The 21610-nt window shown below is 38.8% G+C and overlaps 3 protein-coding genes across 7 annotated transcripts; all 3 read left to right on the top strand.

Moving 5' to 3' along the window:
- Window positions 1–676: 676 nt before the first annotated feature.
- LOC104754066 (sodium/pyruvate cotransporter BASS2, chloroplastic) lies at window positions 677–3803 on the top strand. The gene is made up of 13 exons (XM_087491559.1): window positions 677–1015; window positions 1104–1209; window positions 1318–1432; window positions 1528–1569; window positions 1656–1769; window positions 1853–1915; window positions 2290–2417; window positions 2520–2601; window positions 2795–2846; window positions 2932–3029; window positions 3123–3281; window positions 3378–3467; window positions 3546–3803. The coding sequence occupies exons 1-13, from the start codon at window positions 907–909 to the stop codon at window positions 3621–3623; spliced, it is 1236 nt and encodes a 411-aa protein (XP_087347685.1). The 5' UTR covers window positions 677–906; the 3' UTR covers window positions 3624–3803.
- Window positions 3804–4830: 1027 nt separating this feature from the next.
- LOC104752588 (dnaJ homolog subfamily C GRV2) lies at window positions 4831–16991 on the top strand. Of its 5 annotated transcripts, none has more exons than XM_087491543.1 (22): window positions 4831–5828; window positions 6314–6547; window positions 6655–6742; window positions 6832–7040; window positions 7281–7382; window positions 7457–7519; window positions 7624–9831; window positions 10005–10367; window positions 10531–10671; window positions 10907–11299; window positions 11409–11903; window positions 12341–12564; window positions 12660–13004; window positions 13249–13543; window positions 13825–14271; window positions 14357–14702; window positions 14794–15134; window positions 15233–15700; window positions 15811–15935; window positions 16168–16291; window positions 16386–16454; window positions 16547–16991. In XM_087491543.1, the coding sequence occupies exons 1-22, from the start codon at window positions 5394–5396 to the stop codon at window positions 16694–16696; spliced, it is 7665 nt and encodes a 2554-aa protein (XP_087347669.1). In that variant the 5' UTR covers window positions 4831–5393; the 3' UTR covers window positions 16697–16991. The 5 variants fall into 5 exon arrangements, with proteins under 5 accessions (XP_087347669.1, XP_087347668.1, XP_087347671.1 ...); XM_087491542.1 differs by having other exon boundaries at window positions 14791–15134; XM_087491545.1 differs by having other exon boundaries at window positions 4907–5828; window positions 7271–7382; window positions 14791–15134.
- A 2036-nt stretch (window positions 16992–19027) lies between these two features.
- Window positions 19028–21520, top strand: LOC104752587 (non-specific phospholipase C2). Its single transcript, XM_010474769.3, has 3 exons — window positions 19028–19670; window positions 20093–20465; window positions 20563–21520. Exons 1-3 carry the CDS (start codon window positions 19192–19194, stop codon window positions 21265–21267), a joined length of 1557 nt encoding a protein of 518 aa, XP_010473071.2. The 5' UTR covers window positions 19028–19191; the 3' UTR covers window positions 21268–21520.
- The last annotated feature ends 90 nt before the right edge of the window (window positions 21521–21610 follow it).

Genomic DNA, 21610 nt, shown 5'->3' with positions numbered 1-21610 from the left:
TATATGAATAAAAAGAAAAGTTATATGAATCTACTGCTTAGAAGACCTAATTACATGGACTAAAATCATAGGCTGGTTTGTCTTATAGTATTGGCCTTCTGGTGTTTGATACAATAATCTAAACTATTCACTAGTGCACGCAAGTATCTCACATGGTATTTTATAGCCAGTCTCAGTCCTATAATGAGTAACAAAGCAAAACAAATAGTATTAGATAAACAAGAAAATCAATGAGAAAATGTTTTTATGGGAGGGCTATGTAAGATATGATTAATTTCGTTATATTTTAATTTTTAGCTTGACGATTTTTGTGTAAACAAACCGAAACTAGATTTTAGTGTAATTTTTTAATCTTATATTACGTATCGTAAAGTCGTAACAAACCAAAAATGTAAAAGTTTCAAATGTAAAAATGTTGAAACATATAAATGGCAACCAAAACCATTAAAATAATTGCCGGTCGGTTCACTCTTACTAATCAACCGGTTAACCATTCCCTCAAATCTTGGTTTGGTTTAATTTGAAAAAACCTGTCCGGTTTTTTAATTCCATGCCTATTGAAAAATCTCTATTGTTATCACTTTATTAAGAGTTATGTAATGAAAACTATATATTAAATGATTTTAATTCTAGATTATAAAAACATATCATGGAAGTGACGACAAAAAGAAAAAAAGAAAAACCAAATGGGAAAGAGTTGAAATTTGTAAGAATCGACCCAAAAATGTTGAGATATTTTTCAGATAGGATTGAAGAAGAAAGGGGGGGGCAGGAGAATGTGTGGCTCTCGTCTCCCACATCACTCCCACAAAACCCTTATTACCTCCTCCTCCTTATTTGGAGATGTCTCTATTTCATCTTTTCTGATTCACCCAAACATCCTAAAACCCTCTCTCGACCACAAAAATGGCCTCCATTTCTAGGATTTTGCCAACAGACGGCAGATTAAGTCAATGCAGAATCAACACTTGTTGGGTTCCTGCTACGAGGAGGAGCAGAGCTCAAACTCTTTTGGGTATCTTCTATATAATTATCATCAGTAACTTCTCTTGATTCAGATTTCTAGAGTCTCTTTTTGCTGATTTATTATTATTTTTGTTCAGATTCTCCCAGGTTGGTTACTGTTCGTAGCTCTGGGATTAGTTTGAGGATTCAGAATAGTAAACCATTACGTCCTGTCTCTGCTCTTGAAGCAACAACCACCTCCAGGTTATTTTGTGGAATTGTGATTAGAACTTTGCAGAGAAGTTAGATGTGGATTGAATTGAAAATGATCTCGTTATTTCTGGGCGTTCATTAAAGTTTGTTAATTTACAGGAGTAGTAGTGTTGTGTGTAAGGCTGCTGCAGGTGATGTACCTGAGAGTACTCCTAAGGAACTTAGTCAGTATGAGAAGACTATTGAGCTTTTGACAACCCTTTTTCCACTTTGGGTACTTCCTTTTATTTATACCTTTTCTTTGATCAAGTTTGAAACTTTTATATGCATTTGATAACTGATATGGTGCAATGTGGTTTCGTTGTGCAGGTTATTTTGGGAACACTTGTTGGCATCTTCAAGCCGTCTTTAGTATGTCTTTTTTTATGCTTCTTTGTTCTTGTTTTTGTCTATAGAGATCTCTATCTTTGGGGCTAATAGATTAAGTTTTGTTCTAGGTTACATGGTTAGAAACAGATCTCTTTACTCTAGGTCTTGGATTTCTTATGCTCTCCATGGGATTAACTCTTACGTTTGAAGATTTCAGAAGATGTTTACGTAATCCATGGACGGTGAGAGCCAATTAATAACAGTGTATTTTATTTGCTCTGTTTGACACATTACCTGTTTAACGTTGAGAGTCCTTATTCTGCAGGTGGGTGTTGGTTTTCTTGCTCAATACTTGATCAAGCCAGTTCTAGGTTTTCTCATTGCAATGGTATGTTTCCACTAATGTCTATCCCATTAAGTTCTATTTGCTTCTCTGAAATGGATACTTATTCAGTATTATGGATGACTCTGTTCTTTTGATATTGTTTCTATTCGTTTTTACACGCTCTAACCAAGTTATTGATATATTAGTAGTTGGTACTTGATTAAACCTAGATTTGACTGTTGTTACGTATTCAAATATCACTTTCTTCTTAGGTTGAATCAACATTTCTTTTTACAGCAACATTTCCTGGCATCCTCACTCACTTTTTGAGGGATTCCTGCTGTAGATAGGATTGCTATGAAATTTTTCTATGGGTATTTGGATGATGATTGTTGAGGAGGCGACTAATACAAACTTTTTCTGTGTTTTTACTTTAGACTCTTAAGCTTTCAGCACCTCTTGCGACTGGTCTTATCCTAGTCTCATGCTGCCCTGGAGGACAAGCGTCAAATGTTGCTACCTACATTTCCAAGGGGAATGTGGCGCTCTCTGTACTGATGACTACGTATACTTCTATTTCTTCACTTCTTTTCCTTTTTATTTTCCCGTTTTTAAATGTGGTGGAAGGCCTCAAATTTTTAACATAATGTTCCCTCTAATTTATTAGGTGTTCAACCATCGGGGCTATTATAATGACTCCTCTTCTCACTAAGCTTCTTGCTGGCCAGCTTGTTCCCGTTGATGCTGCTGTGAGTTTTCTTTATAAATATTTTGAATTAATTCATGCAAAGTAACTGTAGCTAATAAGATAACATTTCATTACTGAACCAAAATATGAATCAACATGGTTCAGTAAAAGTTATTGAGTGATTTAGATAAAAAGAAGCGAAACAGTAAAGAGATGCTAAAACGTAAGCTTACGGATTCATGTTTCTATATCAGGGACTTGCTATTAGTACTTTTCAAGTAGTGTTGGTGCCTACTATAGTTGGAGGTAAGTATGGTGCCAGTTTTTCCAGATAATGAATTTGGCCTATATACTCTTAGGGACTAATGTCTTTTTCTGCATTGTGCAATAGTTCTGGCCAACGAGTTCTTTCCTAAATTTACATCAAAGATCATAACAGTGACGCCTCTAATTGGAGTCATTCTGACCACCCTTCTCTGCGCCAGCCCTGTAAGTAGTTCATATAAGTATCTAACCATAGTCCAGAGATATGTCTTCAGTTGAGTTTTGAGACTGATTATTACTTTTGTCTCTTCTGAAAAGATTGGACAAGTTTCAGAGGTTTTGAAAACCCAAGGAGCTCAACTTATACTCCCGGTTGCAGTCCTTCATGCTGCAGCCTTTGCTATTGGCTACTGGATTTCTAAGTTTTCTTTCGGCGAGTCCACTTCGCGCACCATTTCTATAGAATGTGGAATGCAAGTATGTTACTTTCTCCTCGACCATATAAATTGCCGTTTTCTAGCTAAGCTTTGTAAGGGATTCCTTTTAAGAAAATTTTATTTTTGCAAACTGCAGAGTTCAGCGCTCGGGTTCTTGCTTGCACAAAAGCATTTCACAAACCCTCTAGTTGCTGTTCCTTCTGCAGTCAGTGTTGTCTGTATGGCGGTAAGTTTTCATAGCCATTTCACAAAAGTTGACTTGTAGAATTTACAAAGTGTAATTATGTTCAATGGCATTCTGCAGCTTGGCGGGAGTGGCCTGGCCGTGTTCTGGAGAAACCAACCAATTCCGGCAGATGACAAGGATGACTTCAAGGAGTGAGTGAGTGACATAGGAAAGGCGGTTTGCATCTCCAAACGATGTGATTGTTGTAATGTTTACTAATTTGTGTTGAAAAAGTTTTTGTTTTAAGAGACATAGAGAAACAAGGGCGTGCATGAGAACTTGTGGTCAAATTTATTTTGTTTCTCAATTAATGGACACAGATCTGTTTTTTTGGCACACTTTTTCCAAATTTTACCGTCGGTGAATCCATGTTTAAGATTGGGATTAGCGTTGTTCTCAGAAGGGTGCCTACTCTCACAATGCTCTGTCTCGTCTCCAGCCATGACTTTACTCTTACCTCATACAATATTCTTAAGTCTCTTGTCACCAATGATAAACGAATGTCATGTCCCTGTGTTTAAGTCAATCCGGCTACAACCTTTCTGCCTGAACACATTATTTTGCTACGTTTCTTACATTGTTCCATCTCTGTTCTTTAGCGTATATATTGGACGTCAACACAGAAGGCACATCATCATCACGTTCTAGCCCGAAGATGTGTTTGGCTGCAAATTCACCTCTGTGGATCCTACAAGCTTGACATAAGTGACATAAATTGGATACAATATGACTACGTTTTAGGCACCAATGGCATTGATTTTATAACCTCAGGAGCTTTTTAAAATTACAAATCTACAGCTGTTTTTTAAAATTACGGTTTTAAGTGTAAAGATCTCTATATATAAAGATTAGGCTTATGACAAGTATCGTGAGACTCCAAGAGAGCATTTGGACATTTTTTTCCGATTACACAAATTGTTCCGACTTATTTTATATCATGTATTGTTGACTATAAGTCATTTACCACACATCTGGTGAAGAGAAAATCAGTTAATATTGTTGGAAACTTTTTGTTTTTTCACGGTCGAGGTTGAGAAATGGCAGAGAGAAGAATAAAACAGTGACACAGTGAGAAATTTAGCTTAGGGTATGTCTCTTTAGTTTATCCTAAAATTTGATTTTTAGTAGCCTGTAGATATCTGCTAAAATCTGGATTATTTACCGGATATTTTTTAAATAATTCAATAATTCAACCAAACAGATAATAATTTAAAATAATGATATTTTTTTTATCAAAAATATACATAGCTTTGATATTTGTTTTCTAATTTTCTTAAATTTCTTAAATTTCACATTATTTTAATATGTCATGCTTTTTTTTTTTTTGAGTTTTGTTATAAGAGAGAAAAAAAAACTACAGGATATTTCATTTTTGACACACGTTTAATCCGCGGAAAAGGAAAAAAACAAATGGATGATTGCAGCGGAGGAGCGACACCGAATCAAACCAAAGAAATGGCCTTCTTGCGGCTTTTTCTTCTTTAACCCCTCTCCTCTCTCATCTCTCATCTCATACATACAAAGTCGTCTCGTCGTCTGACCGTAAAAACCATCTCACAATTTCGCGACTCTTTCTCTTCTCAGATCGATTTTTTTTTTTTTGCTTCATTTCTCGCTCTGATTGAATTTGCATCCGATTCGCAGTCATCTTCTTCCCGAGGTTTCTTTCATATGAGAAATTAGGGTTTAAGCTTTCCGAAATTCTGGATCCGATTTGTTGCAAGGGATCTCTCTCCTAGCCTCTGTGGCTTTTTCCTATAACCAGTTAAAGAACTGGGGGCGAATCAGTCTCATCCCCGCCATTATGCTGGCGTTTCCGATCATACCAGGGTAGGTTTTTGGGATTTTCTACGTGGTGGTAATGCTCCTAGAAACCACACCTTACAGTTCATCGATTCCTTGACCACCGTCGGATCTGATCGCACTATGGACTCCGTCTCTAGAGCCACCGTCGCGTCTACAACTGCTGTTGTCGAAGAGCCCGAGTATCTTGCTAGGTATCTTGTTGTTAAACATTCCTGGAGGGGTCGTTACAAGAGGATCCTTTGTATTTCGGGCGGTGGAATCGTCACGCTTGATCCTAATACTCTTGCTGTTACTAATTCTTATGATACTGGAAGTAATTTTGATGGTGCTTCACCTTTGATTGGGAGGGATGAGAATACGGAGAGTGTTGGTGGTGAGTTTACTATCAATGTTAGGACCGATGGGAAAGGCAAATTCAAGGCTATGAAGTTCTCTTCTAGGTGCAGGGCAAGTATTTTAACCGAGCTGTATCGGCTTAGATGGCATCAAATTAGACCTGTGGCTGAGTTTCAGGTGCTACACCTTAGGAGACGCAACGCTGAATGGGTTCCTTATGTAAGTTTTTTTTTCTTCTTACTGTGGTTCCATCTCTTAGGTGTCCTATGATTTTGAGCTGTGTTTTGTTGCGATGGTTGTCAAATTGGTATAGTTGGTGAAGTTAATTTGGTGTTGAGGTCAAGTCAGGCTAGGCCTTTTATCTGTTCATCATTTTTTGAAGTTTCTGATAGTTAGATAGTTTTGGCCAGAGTCTGGTATTAGGCGTTAAAGCTGATGCAGTTCGTATCTTAAAATGTATAATGTGCTCCAAAATTTTGTAATTATGAACTGGGCAGGGGGAGTTGTCATCTCCAGTAATTAAGTATATTTCACATGACTAGCCTTATTCTTATTTTCTATGGGATTGATTTTTTTTTTTTTTTTAATTTTTGTAAATGCAAGAACCAAGATTCATTTGAAAGTTAGTAGAAATTAAGTGAGGTGCTTGTACTAATTGTTTAAATTAGGTTTTCTTATGAAGTGAGTTTTTCTTTTCCTTTCAGAAATTGAAGGTCACCTTTGTCGGTCTGGAGCTCGTCGACTCAAAATCTGGTGATTCACGTTGGATTTTGGATTTCAGAGACATGGGTTCCCCAGCAATCATTCTTCTCTCTGATGCATACCGGACAAAATCTACGGACTCTGCTGGGTTTATTCTGTGTCCCATGTACGGGAGAAAGTCAAAAGCTTTTAGAGCTGCCCCCGGGACAACAAATTCCTCCATTGTCGCAAGTTTGGTATTAATGAGATGCTTGGACATTAGTTGAGAAGTTGTTGCTAACTTATTTTTAATTTTGCTGAGACTTTCTGAAGTAAGCTTGATGATTACAAATATCATTTGCAGGCTAAGACTGCAAAGTCCATGGTTGGGGTATTCTTGTCAGTCGATGATTCACAGTTGCTGACAGCTTCGGAGTATATGACACGAAGGGGTACTTACAACTCCTCTTAATTAAGTGTCTTGTCTAGTTCACTTTGTTGTCATTTCTTTATCTTTTTTTTTTATGCCGTGACTATGCAGCTACAGAAGCGGTTGGAGCTGAAGAAACTCCTAATGGGTGGTGGTCTGTTACTAGATTAAGATCTGCTGCTCATGGAACCCTTAACATGCCTGGACTAAGCTTGGAAATTGGCCCTAAAGGAGGACTTGGTAAGCATGGGGATGCTGTAGCCCTTCAGCTAATTCTTACTAAGGCCTCCCTTGTTGAGAGACGAATAGATAACTATGAAGTAAGTTGGCAATACGTATTCTTTGTTCTATTCTTTTTGTTTCTTTTTCCTTTTTAGAGTTTTAATGTAAATGGTATCCCATGATATGGCCGTGCCATAAATTGAACATAAGTCAAATAATTTACACTGTTTGGGATGATAAAGTAAGACTGAAAATGAGTAGGAAGTAGCTTTTACTTTCTACTTGTCCAGTATGGTTTGTTCTGCCAAATACTGAGAATACTGCTTAGATGTGTGCAGGTTGTCATCGTTCGTCCTCTATCTTCGGTAAGTTCACTTGTTCGGTTCGCTGAGGAGCCTCAAATGTTTGCTATCGAATTCAGTGATGGATGTCCAGTTCATGTGAGTTTTTCTCTGCTTCTATGATATATATTTAATCATGATAATTTAGCTAACCTCTGTGACACGTATTTTAGGTCTATGCGAGCATATCCCGAGACAACCTACTTGCAGCGATTCTCGATACTTTGCAAACTGAAGTATGTATTTCCTAAACATTGTCATATATTAATACTTTGCTTTAATTGCACCAAAAAATTTATTTGAGATGGGTATGCTAATATATGGGGAACATATGATGTAGGGACAATGCCCGATACCAGTATTACCAAGGCTTACTATGCCTGGTCATCGCATTGATCCACCTTGTGGAAGGGTTAGTTTGATCTTTGGGCCACAACATCTTGTTGCTGATATGGAAACTTGCTCCCTACATCTGAAACATTTAGCTGCTGCTGCAAAAGATGCAGTTGCCGAAGGTGGTTCTGTTCCTGGTTATAAGGCTAGATTATGGCGCAGAATAAGGGAGTTCAATGCTTGTATCCCGTATACAGGTGTGCCCAGTAATATTGAAGTCCCTGAGGTGACTTTGATGGCATTGATTACAATGTTACCATCAACTCCAAATCTCCCTGAAGACGCCCCTCCTTTGCCACCACCGTCACCCAAAGCAGCTGCAACTGTCATTGGCTTTGTTGCATGTTTGCGTAGGTTATTGTCCTCCAGGAGTGCATCGTCCCATATAATGTCTTTCCCTGCTGCTGTTTACAGGATAATGGGTTTACTTAGGAATGGTTCTGAAGGCGTGGCTAATGAAGCTGCAGGGCTTATTGCGTCCCTCATAGGTGGTTGGTCAGCATCTCTAAATACTGTACCGGATTCCAGAGGAGAAAAACATGCAACTATCATGCATACCAAGTCTGTTTTGTTTGCTCAACAGGGTTATGTTACGATCCTTGTCAATCGATTGAAGCCCATGTCAGTCTCACCTCTGTTTTCCATGGCAATTGTTGAAGTCTTTGAGGCTATGGTTTGTGATCCACATGGAGAGACTACCCAATACACTGTTTTTGTAGAGTTGTTACGACAAATAGCTGCTCTACGACGTCGTTTATTTTCACTCTTTGCACATCCTGCGGAAAGTGTTAGGGAAATCATTGCTGTTATAATGCGTACAATAGCTGAAGAAGATGCAATTGCTGCAGAGTCAATGCGTGATGCTGCTTTGCGTGATGGTGCTTTGTTGAGACATTTATTGAATGCATTTTCCCTTCCTGCCAGTGAGCGCCGCGAGGTAAGTAGGCAGCTTGTGGCACTCTGGGCAGATTCTTACCAACCAGCTTTGGATCTACTGTCTCGAGTTCTGCCACCTGGGCTTGTTGCATATTTGCATACACGTCCTGATGATGTTCTCGATGATACAGATCAAGAAGGTTCGTCAACAAGGAGACGGCAGAAAAGATTACTTCAGCAAAGAAGAGGTCGCATAGCTAAGGGAATGGGTGCTCAAGATTGTCCTCTTCCCCCTGGTAATAATGTTGAGACCAGCGATGCAGCAAAACAGATGACTGCAAATACTTCTAGTGTACCCGATAACTTTCAAAGGCCTGCCGCAGATTATTCTTCTGAAGCTTTGAATCAACAGGCTTCTGCTTTTCCAGGTAGTAATCCTGCTGCGGTTTCACAAAATGGCTATCCAGCATTTGCTTCAAGCACCACAAATGCAAATGGACACGAGCAACCTGAGACTAATGCTTCTGATGTGGTTGGTTCTGATCCAAACTTGTATGGCATCCAGAATTCAGTGCTTCCAGCACCTGCCCAAGTTATTGTAGAAAGTACAGCTGTAGGTTCCGGAAAGCTACTTCTAAATTGGCGTGAGTTTTGGCGAGCCTTTGGCCTTGATCATAACCGTGCAGATCTCATCTGGAATGAGCGTACAAGGCAAGAATTAAGGGAAGCTTTGAAGGCTGAGGTTCATAACCTAGATGTTGAGAAAGAGCGCACAGAAGATATTTCCCCTGGATGTGTGGATGCCGAGGCCACAACTGGCCAGGAGACTGTCCCACGTATATCGTGGAACTATTCTGAATTCTCTGTTAGTTATCGTAGCTTGTCAAAAGAAGTTTGTGTGGGTCAATATTACCTACGCTTATTGCTTGAAAGTGGGAACGCTGGCAAGGCACAGGATTTCCCTCTCCGTGATCCAGTTGCTTTTTTCAGGGCACTCTATCATCGTTTCCAATGTGATGCTGATATGGGGCTTACTATTGATGGTGCTGTTCCAGATGAATTGGGTTCATCAGACGACTGGTGTGATATGAGTATGCTTGATGGTTTTGGTGGAGGGGGAGGAGCCTCTGTTAGGGAGCTTTGTGCAAGAGCGATGGCGATTGTCTATGAGCAACACTACAACACTATAGGTCCTTTTGAAGGCACTGCACATATTACAGTACTGATAGATAGGACAAATGATAGAGCTTTGAGGCATCGCCTACTTCTTCTCCTGAAGGTATCATTAACTAATCAAAATATTGCTTTCTTACTCTTCTCATTCGAGTTACTCTTGTTCCTCGCTTATTCTCATTAAGTTTTGATGTATGCGTTGCGTCGTCACTTACAAAATCATTCTGGAGATATTCTTTTCATGCTTGGTTGCTTACTTTTTTTTCCTCGTACATGCAGGCTCTAGTTAAGGTCTTGTTAAATGTCGAAGGTTGTGTTGTGGTCGGTGGTTGTGTCCTAGCTGTAGATCTGCTGACTGTTGTTCATGAAAACTCGGAGAGGACTCCTATTCCATTACAGTCCAATTTAATTGCTGCCACTGCATTTATGGAACCACCCAAGGAATGGATGTACATTGACAAAGGTGGTGCAGAAGTGGGACCTGTAGAGAAGGACGTCATCAGAAGTTTATGGTCCAAAAAGGATATTGACTGGACGACAAAGTGTAGGGCTTTAGGAATGTCAGACTGGAAGAAATTGCGTGATATCCGTGAACTTAGATGGGCAGTAGCTGTTCGAGTTCCAGTCCTCACACCTACACAGGTTAAGCTTTATGGTTATTATATGTGTGTGACTGGCTAAGGCATTTCATATTATCATGCTTAACATCCCAAAAGACATGCTTTTCATGCCCATTGCCTTTTTCCTCTTTTTCGTTCTTACTCGTTTATGCAATACTCAATCTAATTGCTAAAACACTACGCAGGTAGGGGATGCTGCATTGTCCATATTACATAGCATGGTTTCGGCACATTCAGATTTGGATGACGCAGGAGAGATTGTAACTCCAACACCAAGAGTAAAACGTATCTTGTCTAGTACACGTTGTCTTCCTCACATTGCTCAGGTAATGTCATTCTTTTTCTCCATATTCTTCTTCTAGCTGCATCAATGATGTTTTTGATAGGTGTTATTGCCCTAAGTTTAATGGCATTAGGTCTGCTATCTATGCCTAAGTTTTCTGTATTATCTGAGAGATGAGTTGCAAAATAATCAGTCAGTATTTGAATCCTGCTCATTCAATTTTCTTTCATCAGAAAACTGACAATGTTACTCTGATGTCTCTCTAAAACTTGGTTAAGGCTCTGCTTTCTGGCGTACCAGTTATTGTGGAGGCTGGTGCTGCTCTTTTGAAAGACGTTGTTACCAGAAACTCCAAGGCTATGATCCGCCTGTACAGTACAGGGGCCTTTTATTTTGCCCTTGCTTACCCTGGATCCAATCTTTACTCAATCGCGCAACTCTTCTCGGTCACTCATGTGCATCAAGCTTTTCATGGTGGGGAAGAAGCTACTGTGTCCTCTTCTCTGCCCCTGGCTAAACGAAGCGTATTGGGTGGTCTTCTCCCTGAGTCCTTATTATATGTATTAGAGCGCAGTGGACCAGCTGCGTTTGCGGCTGGCATGGTTTCGGATTCTGATACTCCGGAGATTATATGGACGCATAAAATGCGAGCAGAGAATCTTATATGTCAGGTATTTACATATTCGCTACTGTGGGCTTTAGCTCATTTTCTCTTGAAGAGTATCTGAAAACTATCCCTTTCAGTTATTGAGTTTTAATTTCTCGTTTCTATTTCCTCAGGTTTTGCAGCATCTTGGTGACTATCCTCAGAAATTGTCGCAGCATTGCCATTCTCTCTATGATTATGCTCCCATGCCACCTGTTACGTATCCAGAACTTAGAGATGAGATGTGGTGTCACCGTTATTATCTCAGAAATTTATGTGATGAGATTCGTTTTCCAAATTGGCCGATTGTTGAACATGTCGAGTTTTTACAGTCATTACTTGTGATGTGGCGTGAAGAGTTGACTAGGAAACCTATGGATCTTTCTGAAGGAGAAGCTTGCAAAATTCTTGAAATATCCCTGAATGATGTTTCAAGTGATGACCTAAATCGGACTGCTTCAGTTGAGTTGAATGAGGAAATATCTAATATATCCAAGCAGATTCAAAACCTGGATGAAGAGAAACTAAAGCGCCAGTATAGGAAGCTTGCGATGAGGTACCATCCTGACAAGAATCCAGAAGGAAGGGAAAAGTTCCTGGCTGTTCAAAAAGCTTATGAATGCCTACAGGTACGTCCACAAAATTCTGATCATTATCTGGGATTTGAGCTCTTCTTGAATTATAGGTTTACCATCTTTATCTAGTTACTGTACCTCTCTTTTAGACCATTCGGTGGTCACCTTATATGTTGAAAAGGTACAGACTTCTAGGATACTAGCAGATAATTCATGTTCAAGTTGTTTGATAAATGTTATATGTAGCAATTGCTTTCACCTACATTATGTTGCTGTATTCTTATTAGTAGAGATAACATTGGTCAACCTTTTCCTTCTCGGTGTTTGCGTGTCACGGAAGTCTTTAATAATAGTATGAACATTGGTCAACCTTTTCCTTTCAGTGTTTGAGGTCCATAAATATGATTGCGTTTATCTATATATATAGATTTTTTTTGTTTGTCACTAGATTTTATATTTATCATACTTTTTATCCGTTCTTCTGCTTATAGGCAACAATGCAAGGATTGCAAGGTCCTCAGCCGTGGAGGTTGCTGCTTTTGCTGAAAGCGCAGTGCATCTTATATCGACGTTATGGACACGTGTTACAGCCATTCAAATATGCTGGCTATCCAATGTTACTTGATGCAGTCACCGTGGACACGGATGACAACAACTTTCTATCTAATGATAGATCCCCTCTTCTTGTTGCAGCATCTGAGCTTGTTTCTTTAACGTACTTATTTATCTTGCTAAACCTGTGCAATTCTAATTTTATTTATTTCCATTCCTTCAATGTTATCTATTTATTTCCTCTTATCTGCTGTGTAGCTGTGCTGCCTCTTCATTGAATGGTGAAGAATTAGTGAGAGATGGTGGTGTGCAGCTTCTATCGACTCTTCTTTCCCGCTGCATGTGTGTGGTTCAGCCAACAACTTCACAACACGAACCAGCTGCAATCATTGTCACAAATGTAATGCGTACACTTTCTGTAATAAGTCAGTTTGAGAGTGCAAGGGCTAGATTTCTAGAGTTACCCAATCTGATTGAAGACATTGTGCACTGTACGGAGTTAGAACTTGTGCCTGCAGCCGTTGATGCTGCTCTCCAGTCTATTGCCAAGGTTTCTGTCTTCCCTGAACTTCAGCATGGTCTGCTAAAGGCCGGTGCTTTATGGTGAGCTATATTCTTGTTCTGTTTCTCACTGTTAATATGTTCTTGTTCAATCACAAGACAGAATCTTGGTGGCTCTATTGTCCATGCATGTAAAATTCTATGTATAATCATTATGAAGGCATGGGGATTCAATATTCACCTGAACTTTGTATCTTTGTTAATTGTTACACTCATTTGGACCTTTGTTCGTGACAATTATAACTAATGGCTGTGATTCTTTCGACTTGTGTGTCTGTTTAATCAGGTATATTCTCCCGTTATTACTACAATATGACTCAACTGCAGAGGAATCTAATTCTGTCGAGTCTCATGGGGTTGGAGTTAGCATTCAAATTGCCAAGAATGAGCATGCCGTACAAGCATCACAAGCCCTATCAAGGCTTAGTGGACTGTGTGGAGATGAGAGTTTGACTCCTTACAATGCTGCTGCGGCTGATGTTCTCATAGCATTACTGACTCCAAAACTTGCTAGTTTGTTGAAAGATGAAGTTGCCAAGGATTTGTTATCCAAACTTAACACAAATTTGGAGACACCAGAGGTAAACATATATCTTTTACTGGTTTGTTTGTCTGAGCAGCTTAAGAATATTGAATGAATGTTGCATAAAAATCGTCAGAATTCACATTTCCATGTTTGTTGTTCTTGTGTTTTTGGATATCTCATAAGAAAGATATGTTTGATTCGATCATATTGCAGACTTTCTGTTTCTTAAGATATTTCTCTACATACGAACTCTTGATGAACACTTCATTGAATGTTTAAAACATGTTAAAGATTTTGGTGCATAGACTATAATTGTATCAAATTTTTGTTTCACAGATTATCTGGAACTCTGCAACTCGATCAGAGCTTTTAAATTTTGTGGATGAACAACGCGCCTGCCAGTGCCCTGATGGTTCATATGATTTGGAAACTGCTCAATCTTTTTCATATGACGCCCTGTCAAAAGAGGTCTTCATTGGCAATGTTTACTTGAAGGTCTATAATGATCAACCCGACTCAGAGATCAGTCAACCAGAAGCATTCTGCAATGCTCTAATTGACTTTATATCATCATTAGTGCATACTGAATTGCCCGCTGTTTCTGAGGACGAAAATCTTATCGAAGGCAGCAGTTCTTCTAAGGATACTCCAGAACTTCAAAGTAGCGTCGCAGAACTGTCATTGATTGAAGGAGATTCCGATCATCAGCCATCATCTGAGGGGACGAAGAAGGAAGAGTGTTCTCTGATTGATCACCTCCAATTAGGATTGACTGCTCTTCAGGTAATTGTATGGTCCCTGTGCATGTGTAGATATCAAAGAAATTAGCATGTCTGACCTTTTCTTTGCCCTTTTTTTTTTTTTTCAGAACTTGCTTACAAAGTATCCAGATCTGGCTTCAGTGTTTTCGTCCAAGGAGAGATTATTACCTCTCTTTGAATGTTTTTCGGTGTCCATTGCATCAAAAACTGATATTCCAAAACTCTGCCTGAACGTCCTCTCTCGTCTAACTGCTTATGCTCCTTGCTTGGAGACGATGGTATCTGATGGATCTAGTCTTCTTCTCCTCTTACAAATGCTTCATTCTGCACCTTCTTTTCGCGAGGGTGCCCTCCATGTTCTTTATGCTTTGGCAAGCACACCAGAACTTGCTTGGGCTGCTGCAAAACATGGTGGAGTAGTATACATCCTGGAACTTTTATTGCCTTTGCAAAGTAACCATTCTTAGCTCATTTTTTTTTTTTCCGATTGGCTTTCTGATTACATAAAATGGGATCAGTAACTCAAAATGGTCTTTTGTAGAAGAAATTCCCATGCAGCAAAGAGCGGCAGCGGCTTCTTTGTTAGGGAAGCTTGTTGCACAACCAATGCATGGGCCTAGAGTTGCCATCACACTTGTGAGATTCCTTCCGGACGGTCTTGTATCCATAATTCGTGATGGACCTGGGGAGGCTGTTGTACATGCGCTTGAGCGGACCACAGAGACACCAGAACTTGTGTGGACACCAGCAATGGCAGCATCTTTGTCTGCACAGATTGCGACCATGGCATCAGATATCTATCGTGAACAACAGAAGGGTTGTGTTATTGAATGGGATGTACCAGAGCAGTCATCTGGTCAACAAGAAATGAGAGACGAGCCACAGGTTGTTTTAATTTATTTAAACCTATATATGAAGCAGAGTAGTAGGGAAAGAGTTCCTTTGATTGGAAGCATGATTGTTGATGAAAGTTTTCTCTCTAGGTTGGTGGAATCTATGTCAGGCTTTTCTTAAAAGATCCCAAATTCCCTCTGAGAAATCCAAAACGATTCTTGGAAGGACTGCTAGATCAGTATTTGTCAGCAATGGCAGCAACACATTATGAAGAACATCCTGTTGACCCTGAGCTCCCTCTCCTTCTCTCTGCTGCATTGGTTTCTTTGTTGCGAGTGCATCCTGCACTTGCAGATCACATAGGATATCTCGGGTATGTCCCGAAACTTGTCGCTGCTGTGGCATATGAGGGGAGGCGGGAAACAATGTCTTCTGGCGAAGTGAAGGCTGAAGAAATTGGCTCTGATGGAGTCAATGAGTCTGCTGATCCCTCAAGTCTACCTGGGCAAACCCCTCAAGAACGTGTGCGCCTTAGTTGTTTACGTGTGCTTCATCAACTTGCAGCTAGTACCGCATGTGCTGAAGCAATGGCTGCAACTAGTGTTGGAAATGCCCAGGTTCTCTACTCTATTTCTCTCCTCTTACTACCACACACATTAACAAATTGAAACTGGTTGTTGGTGTTACTTGTGACATGTGGATGACTCTTGAGTTGATTAAACACCAGGTTGTTCCACTTCTAATGAAAGCAATAGGATGGCTTGGTGGGAGCATTTTAGCACTAGAGACGCTTAAGCGTGTTGTTGTTGCTGGAAATCGGGCAAGAGATGCGCTTGTTGCGCAGGGTCTAAAGTGAGTCATCCATTACTTTATAATTTTGCCTTTGGTACTCGAGCTAATTGTTGCTGACATCATATATATCTCTAAGTGCTAACTCTGTTATGCTCAAGTGCTAATCTGGCAAATTCGAGTTACCGAAAATAATTGTTTAGAAGATGTGATTTCAACGAATGCTTGATATTCGTTCCACTTTAGGATGGTCTATCTTATTGTCTAATATAATTGGTTGTAAATATTGGTTTAGGGTTGGTCTTATTGAGGTTCTTCTTGGACTGCTTGACTGGAGGACGGGAGGAAGGTATGGGCTCAGCTCTCACATGAAATGGAATGAATCGGAAGCATCAATCGGGCGGGTGCTTGCTGTTGAGGTTGGTATTGAATATGTCAGTATGATTTGTTTTTTTTTTTTTTTTTTTTTTTTGCAACATATGTGATTGATGAAATAATTATTACATGTCTCAGGTATTGCATGGTTTTGCAACAGAAGGGGCACATTGCTCAAAAGTGCGTGAGATACTTGACGCGTCAGAAGTAAGTTGATATATTGAAACACTTACGAATAAAGTCTTCGCTCAACAAGTGTTGTGTTCATTGAAAAATAAACCGAAATGAATTTGTGACAGGTGTGGAGTGCATATAAAGACCAAAAACATGACCTCTTCCTGCCATCTAACACGCAATCAGCGGCAGGAGTGGCTGGCTTTATTGAGAACTCATCCAACAGTCTTACTTACGCTCTTACCGCTCCTCCTTCTCCGCCTTCACATCCTTGACCAGTCCTTCCTTTTGTATATCCCTTTTGTAAAGTCCCATAATTCATTCCCCTTGCTTTCTTCTTTCTATAGAGAAGATACTATCGATTGTAAATGTTTGAACAGGATGAGAAAGTAAAAAAAAATAGTGGGTTTCTTGGACCGACAGTGAAAATTACATATTATATGATCATCTGATGTCAGGATTTAAGGTTGTTACTGTCGACGCCTAGCCAACAACTGGTCTCTCCTTTTGTAGTGTGGGTTTGAACTTATGGCTTATTAAATGCATGTATAAGTGAAAATTTTCTCCAAATATCTTTAATCTTCGTTTTTGCTTCGTACACCTTTTGTTGAATCTAAAATGATCTACTCCTTGAGTGTTGTAACTGCTATTAGCAGACACGATGATAAGAACGCAAGCCCAATTCTTATTCCAAATAATAATGAAAGAATACATAAAATCTGTTTTAACAATATGCCAAAAGAGAATTAAAGTAGTTCTATATACCGTCTGTATACTCAATGACATATTTGCTTTTGGGTCACGGTCTCACAGTTACCGTCTTACCGATCACGGGATTTACAAACGACGTTTTTATATTAAATTAGTAATTCCCTTACAAGCGTCGAAGTTTTTTCCACTCACATTATAGAAGGGATTAATTTTGTTTTATTCTTATTAGTACATATTCTATAATTTTTGTTCTCGTCTATACACTAAAAGTCTAAAACAATAAAGGGAAAACTGTTTTTTTTTTCTCGGAAAATCTGCAGTAAGAATCTTTAAAAAAAAAAATTCTATGAAATGTGAAATTAATTGATAATTCAAAAGATATTTAGGAAAGTTACTGAGTTGGCTGGAAGAAAAAGGCCATTAAAGAAAGGAGATAGCACAATATTAGAAGCAAAACACTTCGAAATCATGTGGCCATATTGGTTTATTCTCAAAGATGAAGCACTCTTAGCTTCCTACTTTTAAAGTATTTCAAAGACATGATTTGCGACCAGATCGTCTTTTCCATCATGCAACCAAACTGAATGTGCGTACGGTAGTAATTGTTGTACATGTTTCCTCTCCTTACGCTACCGCCAGAACTAGTAGTATATCGTTGCTTGAAAAGCCAGCCGAAAAAGAATGTACGTAGTTGTTCCCCTCAAAAGAACGTGTGATTATTTGTTTTGAATCGTCGCAGTCCAATCTGGATCCGGTTCAAGCTGTAGTAAATCCCCAACAACATCCAGCCATATACCGTAAACGAGTAGAGACAAGTACTAAAAAGAATAGGTGGTCACACGACTCGTCAGGCTCCCCACAAAATAGACAAGGCTGGATATATCCCCACCCCCGTGTCCTAGCTAGATCACGGAGAAGAGAGAGAGAAGATCAATGGAGAGAGAAGAGAGAAAAGATCGGATGTGGAGGAGCGTTATTTCTCGAATACAAGAAGAAAAAGAGAGAGAAGATCACTGATTGATTTCTTTTAATTTTAGTTTTTTTTATTTACAATTTTTATTAAAATAAATAAGTATAATTTTCAATTATAGAAATAGTGGATATTATTGTAAAGGATGAAGGATTCCAAGAATCAGTAGTCAAATAAGAATAATTTTTTTTTTTAGGGTACATTAGAAACTGATCCATTATTCCCTTGGTTAAAATTTGGGGATCACGTTTACGTCCTACTTAATACTTATAGTTGAAGCATTAAGGTCTATTGATTTCAATGCAATAAACTTCATCAAATGGCTTTACATTTCTGTGCTTGGTCATCAACATCGTGGAAGGCTTTATTTCAGATACTTCTATTAAAGGATTCGAGTCAACTTATTTTCTATTGGATTATGGAAATTTAACAACATCCAATTATCTTATACTAAAATGTTGTTCTAAACTGGTTGCTAACATTTTACTTTAAAAAGACAGTTTGTATTTACTCAAGTTGTATGAATCTATCGTGTTGGATATATGTATTATTGTAATGGGACCTTTGTAATTCTTGATCAACTTTAAGTTAATTATGTTAAACACCCCCCCCCCCCCCCCCCCCATCTCTCTCTCTTTTCCATGTATACTTGTGCTAATCTTTTATATACTTCAAAATCCAAAGATATCTTTTTTGACATCTTTTTTGGTTATTGTCATTTATTGACATCAATTTTTCTGGACTTTTATATATAGAGCTCTAATTTTCCCAATCTATTTTAGATTATTATTTAACTCCAATTAACTAAAAAATGTGAGATTCTCATAAATTTTGTTCCTTTTGAATTGGTTCTTTTGGCAATCAAAAATGTTAAAAATTAAATAAATTCCATGTACTTGTGTCAATCTTCTTATATAAGATATTCATACATATGATATGAGAGAGATTTAGAACATACACACCTTGAAAATCCAAACATCAAGATAAACAAATAAAAACGAAGCCTAAGACAAAAAAAAAGTTATCCACCCATTTTATCTATCATCTTTGTCATCAAAACTTCCCATTCCCTCCCCACCTAAAAAAAATATGTTCATCAAAATATGCATTTCACCACTTGCGTTGATTCTCCTATTAACAGTAACGATCTTACACAACCATGTCCATGCAACAAGTCCGATCAAAACCATCGTAGTTGTTGTGATGGAGAATAGATCGTTCGATCACATGCTTGGATGGATGAAGAAACTGAACCCGGAGATCAACGGTGTAGACGGGTCGGAGTCAAACCCGGTCTCAGCATCGGACCCTTCCTCTAAAAAGATCAAATTCGGGTCGGGTTCGCATTACGTGGATCCCGACCCAGGTCATTCGTTTCAGGCTATAAGGGAGCAAGTGTTCGGGTCAAATGATACAACCATGGATCCTCCACCGATGAATGGGTTTGTTCAACAAGCATATTCCGAGGACCCCAGTGGTAACATGTCGGCAAGTGTTATGAATGGATTTGAACCTGATAAGGTTCCTGTCTACAAGTCTCTTGTCTCCGAGTTTGCTGTTTTCGATAGGTAAGTAAGATATATTTTTCATATTTTTCCTGTCTTTTTTTTTGGATTTATCATTACGTCATATAATCAGATTGTCGTATCCTTTTGTTGTCTTGCTCATCCTAAAAATAAGATTATTTTTTACTTAAAAGCAGTGAATCTGAATTTTATTTTTATTCACCGAATTAAGAAGAAAAACAGATGCGTGGTTTTATTCCTTCATTCTTTTAAAATGTCCCTTTATTTATATGGAAGTAATATTTAATTATGTGGAATCATATTTTTTAGTTTCTTTTGTCAATTTATTCTTCTGACTGGTGCTCTCTTCTATGGTGATATTATTGTTGACTGATTTAGTCAAGCTAAAACGTATGTTAACATAGTAACAAAAAAGTCACTAGTCAAGCTAATAATTAAATCTGATTTTTGTTTTCTTCGAACAGATGGTTTGCCTCGGTACCATCATCGACACAACCAAACCGCATGTTCGTGCACTCAGCGACGTCAGCAGGAGCAACCAGCAACGACCCTCTTTCACTTGCAAAAGGTTATCCTCAAAGAACCATTTTCGACAACCTTGACGACGAAGATATCTCTTTCGGTATATACTACCAGAATATTCCGGCGGTACTGTTTTACCGGGGTCTAAGGAAACTCAAATACGTGTCTAAGTTCCATAGTTATGGACTCTCTTTCAAGGATCATGCTAAGAAAGGGAAGCTCCCTGCCTACACTGTGATTGAGCAACGTTACATGGACACCATCTGGGAACCGGCTTCTGATGATCATCCGTCCCATGATGTCTACCAAGGACAGGTTTGTTTTATTTATTTTATATAGTTACGTTTATAGAATATTAATATTATATAAAATCTTTTTAACTTAAAACTTGGTATGATATTACACATTGCAGAAGTTTATAAAGGAAGTGTACGAGACCCTAAGAGCGAGTCCACAGTGGAATGAATCTCTATTAATTATCACTTACGACGAGCACGGTGGGTATTTCGACCACGTGCCCACACCGGTTCGAAATGTTCCTAGCCCGGACGGTATAGTTGGACAAGAACCGTTCCTTTTCCAATTCAACCGGTTAGGTATTCGTGTACCAACAATAGCAGTGTCACCATGGATCGAGAAAGGAACGGTCGTACATGGACCAAACGGGTCTCCATTTCCATCGTCGGAGTACGAGCACTCTTCCATCCCCGCGACTGTGAAGAAACTGTTCAACCTATCAAAGCCTTTCCTCACAAAGAGAGATGAATGGGCTGGGACTTTTGAGAACATCTTACAGATCCGAAAGGAGCCTCGAACTGATTGCCCCGAGACGCTACCGGAACCGGTTAGGATAAGAATGGGAGAGGCGAATGAGAAAGCTTTGTTGACTGAGTTTCAGCAAGAGCTTGTACAACTAGCTGCGGTTCTAAAAGGTGATAATATGCTTACAACATTCCCTAAAGAAATAAGCAAAGGGATGACAGTTATTGAAGGGAAGAGGTACATGGAAGATGCTGTCAAAAGATTCTTAGAGGCTGGTCGTTCAGCTCTTGCCATGGGAGCGAATCAAGAAGAGCTTGTCCATATGAAACCTTCCCTCACCAAACGGAAACCTTAAGCTTCAGTTTCCATTCTTCCTTTTAACTTCTATCATCTCTCTCTCTTTAGTTCGGTCTTTTCTTATAGGATGTTTCATAATATAGGACGTTTTCAAGTTTGTATGCAACTTTTAGATTAATTTAGTATTTTATATCATGCAGTATTGTTTCTGATTGGTTGAACTTGTTAAAAGTAAGACTTTTTAATTTGCGTACTTTACTTAAAACATCTTATATTTTGAAACAGAGGGAATATATTGTTTCTAAATTATATATACGGCAAAGTAACACCTTTCTTAGATAATTTTGTTTTTTTTTCTGGTGAAAACACTTTTCTTTTAAATTTAATACCATGACTATCAA

This window comes from Camelina sativa, chromosome 16 (genome assembly GCF_030686135.1).
Source record: "Camelina sativa cultivar CO46 ecotype springtype chromosome 16, ASM3068613v1".
Taxonomy (NCBI): domain Eukaryota; kingdom Viridiplantae; phylum Streptophyta; class Magnoliopsida; order Brassicales; family Brassicaceae; genus Camelina; species Camelina sativa.
This window is presented reverse-complemented; position numbering and strand designations above follow the sequence as displayed.

What these genes read in the sequence shown, in the direction of transcription:
- LOC104754066 (XM_087491559.1), top strand. Translation starts at nt 907, where the DNA reads ATGGCCTCCATTTCTAGGATTTTGCCAACAGACGGCAGATTAAGTCAA. An exon ending in CAGAGCTCAAACTCTTTTGG is followed by an intron (nt 1,016 to 1,103) that starts GTATCTTCTATA and finishes ATTTTTGTTCAG; the next exon opens with ATTCTCCCAGGTTGGTTACT. An exon ending in TTGTTCCCGTTGATGCTGCT is followed by an intron (nt 2,602 to 2,794) that starts GTGAGTTTTCTT and finishes TTTCTATATCAG; the next exon opens with GGACTTGCTATTAGTACTTT.
- LOC104752588 (XM_087491542.1), top strand. Translation starts at nt 5,394, where the DNA reads ATGGACTCCGTCTCTAGAGCCACCGTCGCGTCTACAACTGCTGTTGTC. An exon ending in GCCTACTTCTTCTCCTGAAG is followed by an intron (nt 9,832 to 10,004) that starts GTATCATTAACT and finishes TCGTACATGCAG; the next exon opens with GCTCTAGTTAAGGTCTTGTT. An exon ending in CTAAAGGCCGGTGCTTTATG is followed by an intron (nt 13,005 to 13,248) that starts GTGAGCTATATT and finishes CTGTTTAATCAG; the next exon opens with GTATATTCTCCCGTTATTAC.
- LOC104752587 (XM_010474769.3), top strand. Translation starts at nt 19,192, where the DNA reads ATGTTCATCAAAATATGCATTTCACCACTTGCGTTGATTCTCCTATTA. An exon ending in GAGTTTGCTGTTTTCGATAG is followed by an intron (nt 19,671 to 20,092) that starts GTAAGTAAGATA and finishes TTCTTCGAACAG; the next exon opens with ATGGTTTGCCTCGGTACCAT. An exon ending in ATGATGTCTACCAAGGACAG is followed by an intron (nt 20,466 to 20,562) that starts GTTTGTTTTATT and finishes TACACATTGCAG; the next exon opens with AAGTTTATAAAGGAAGTGTA.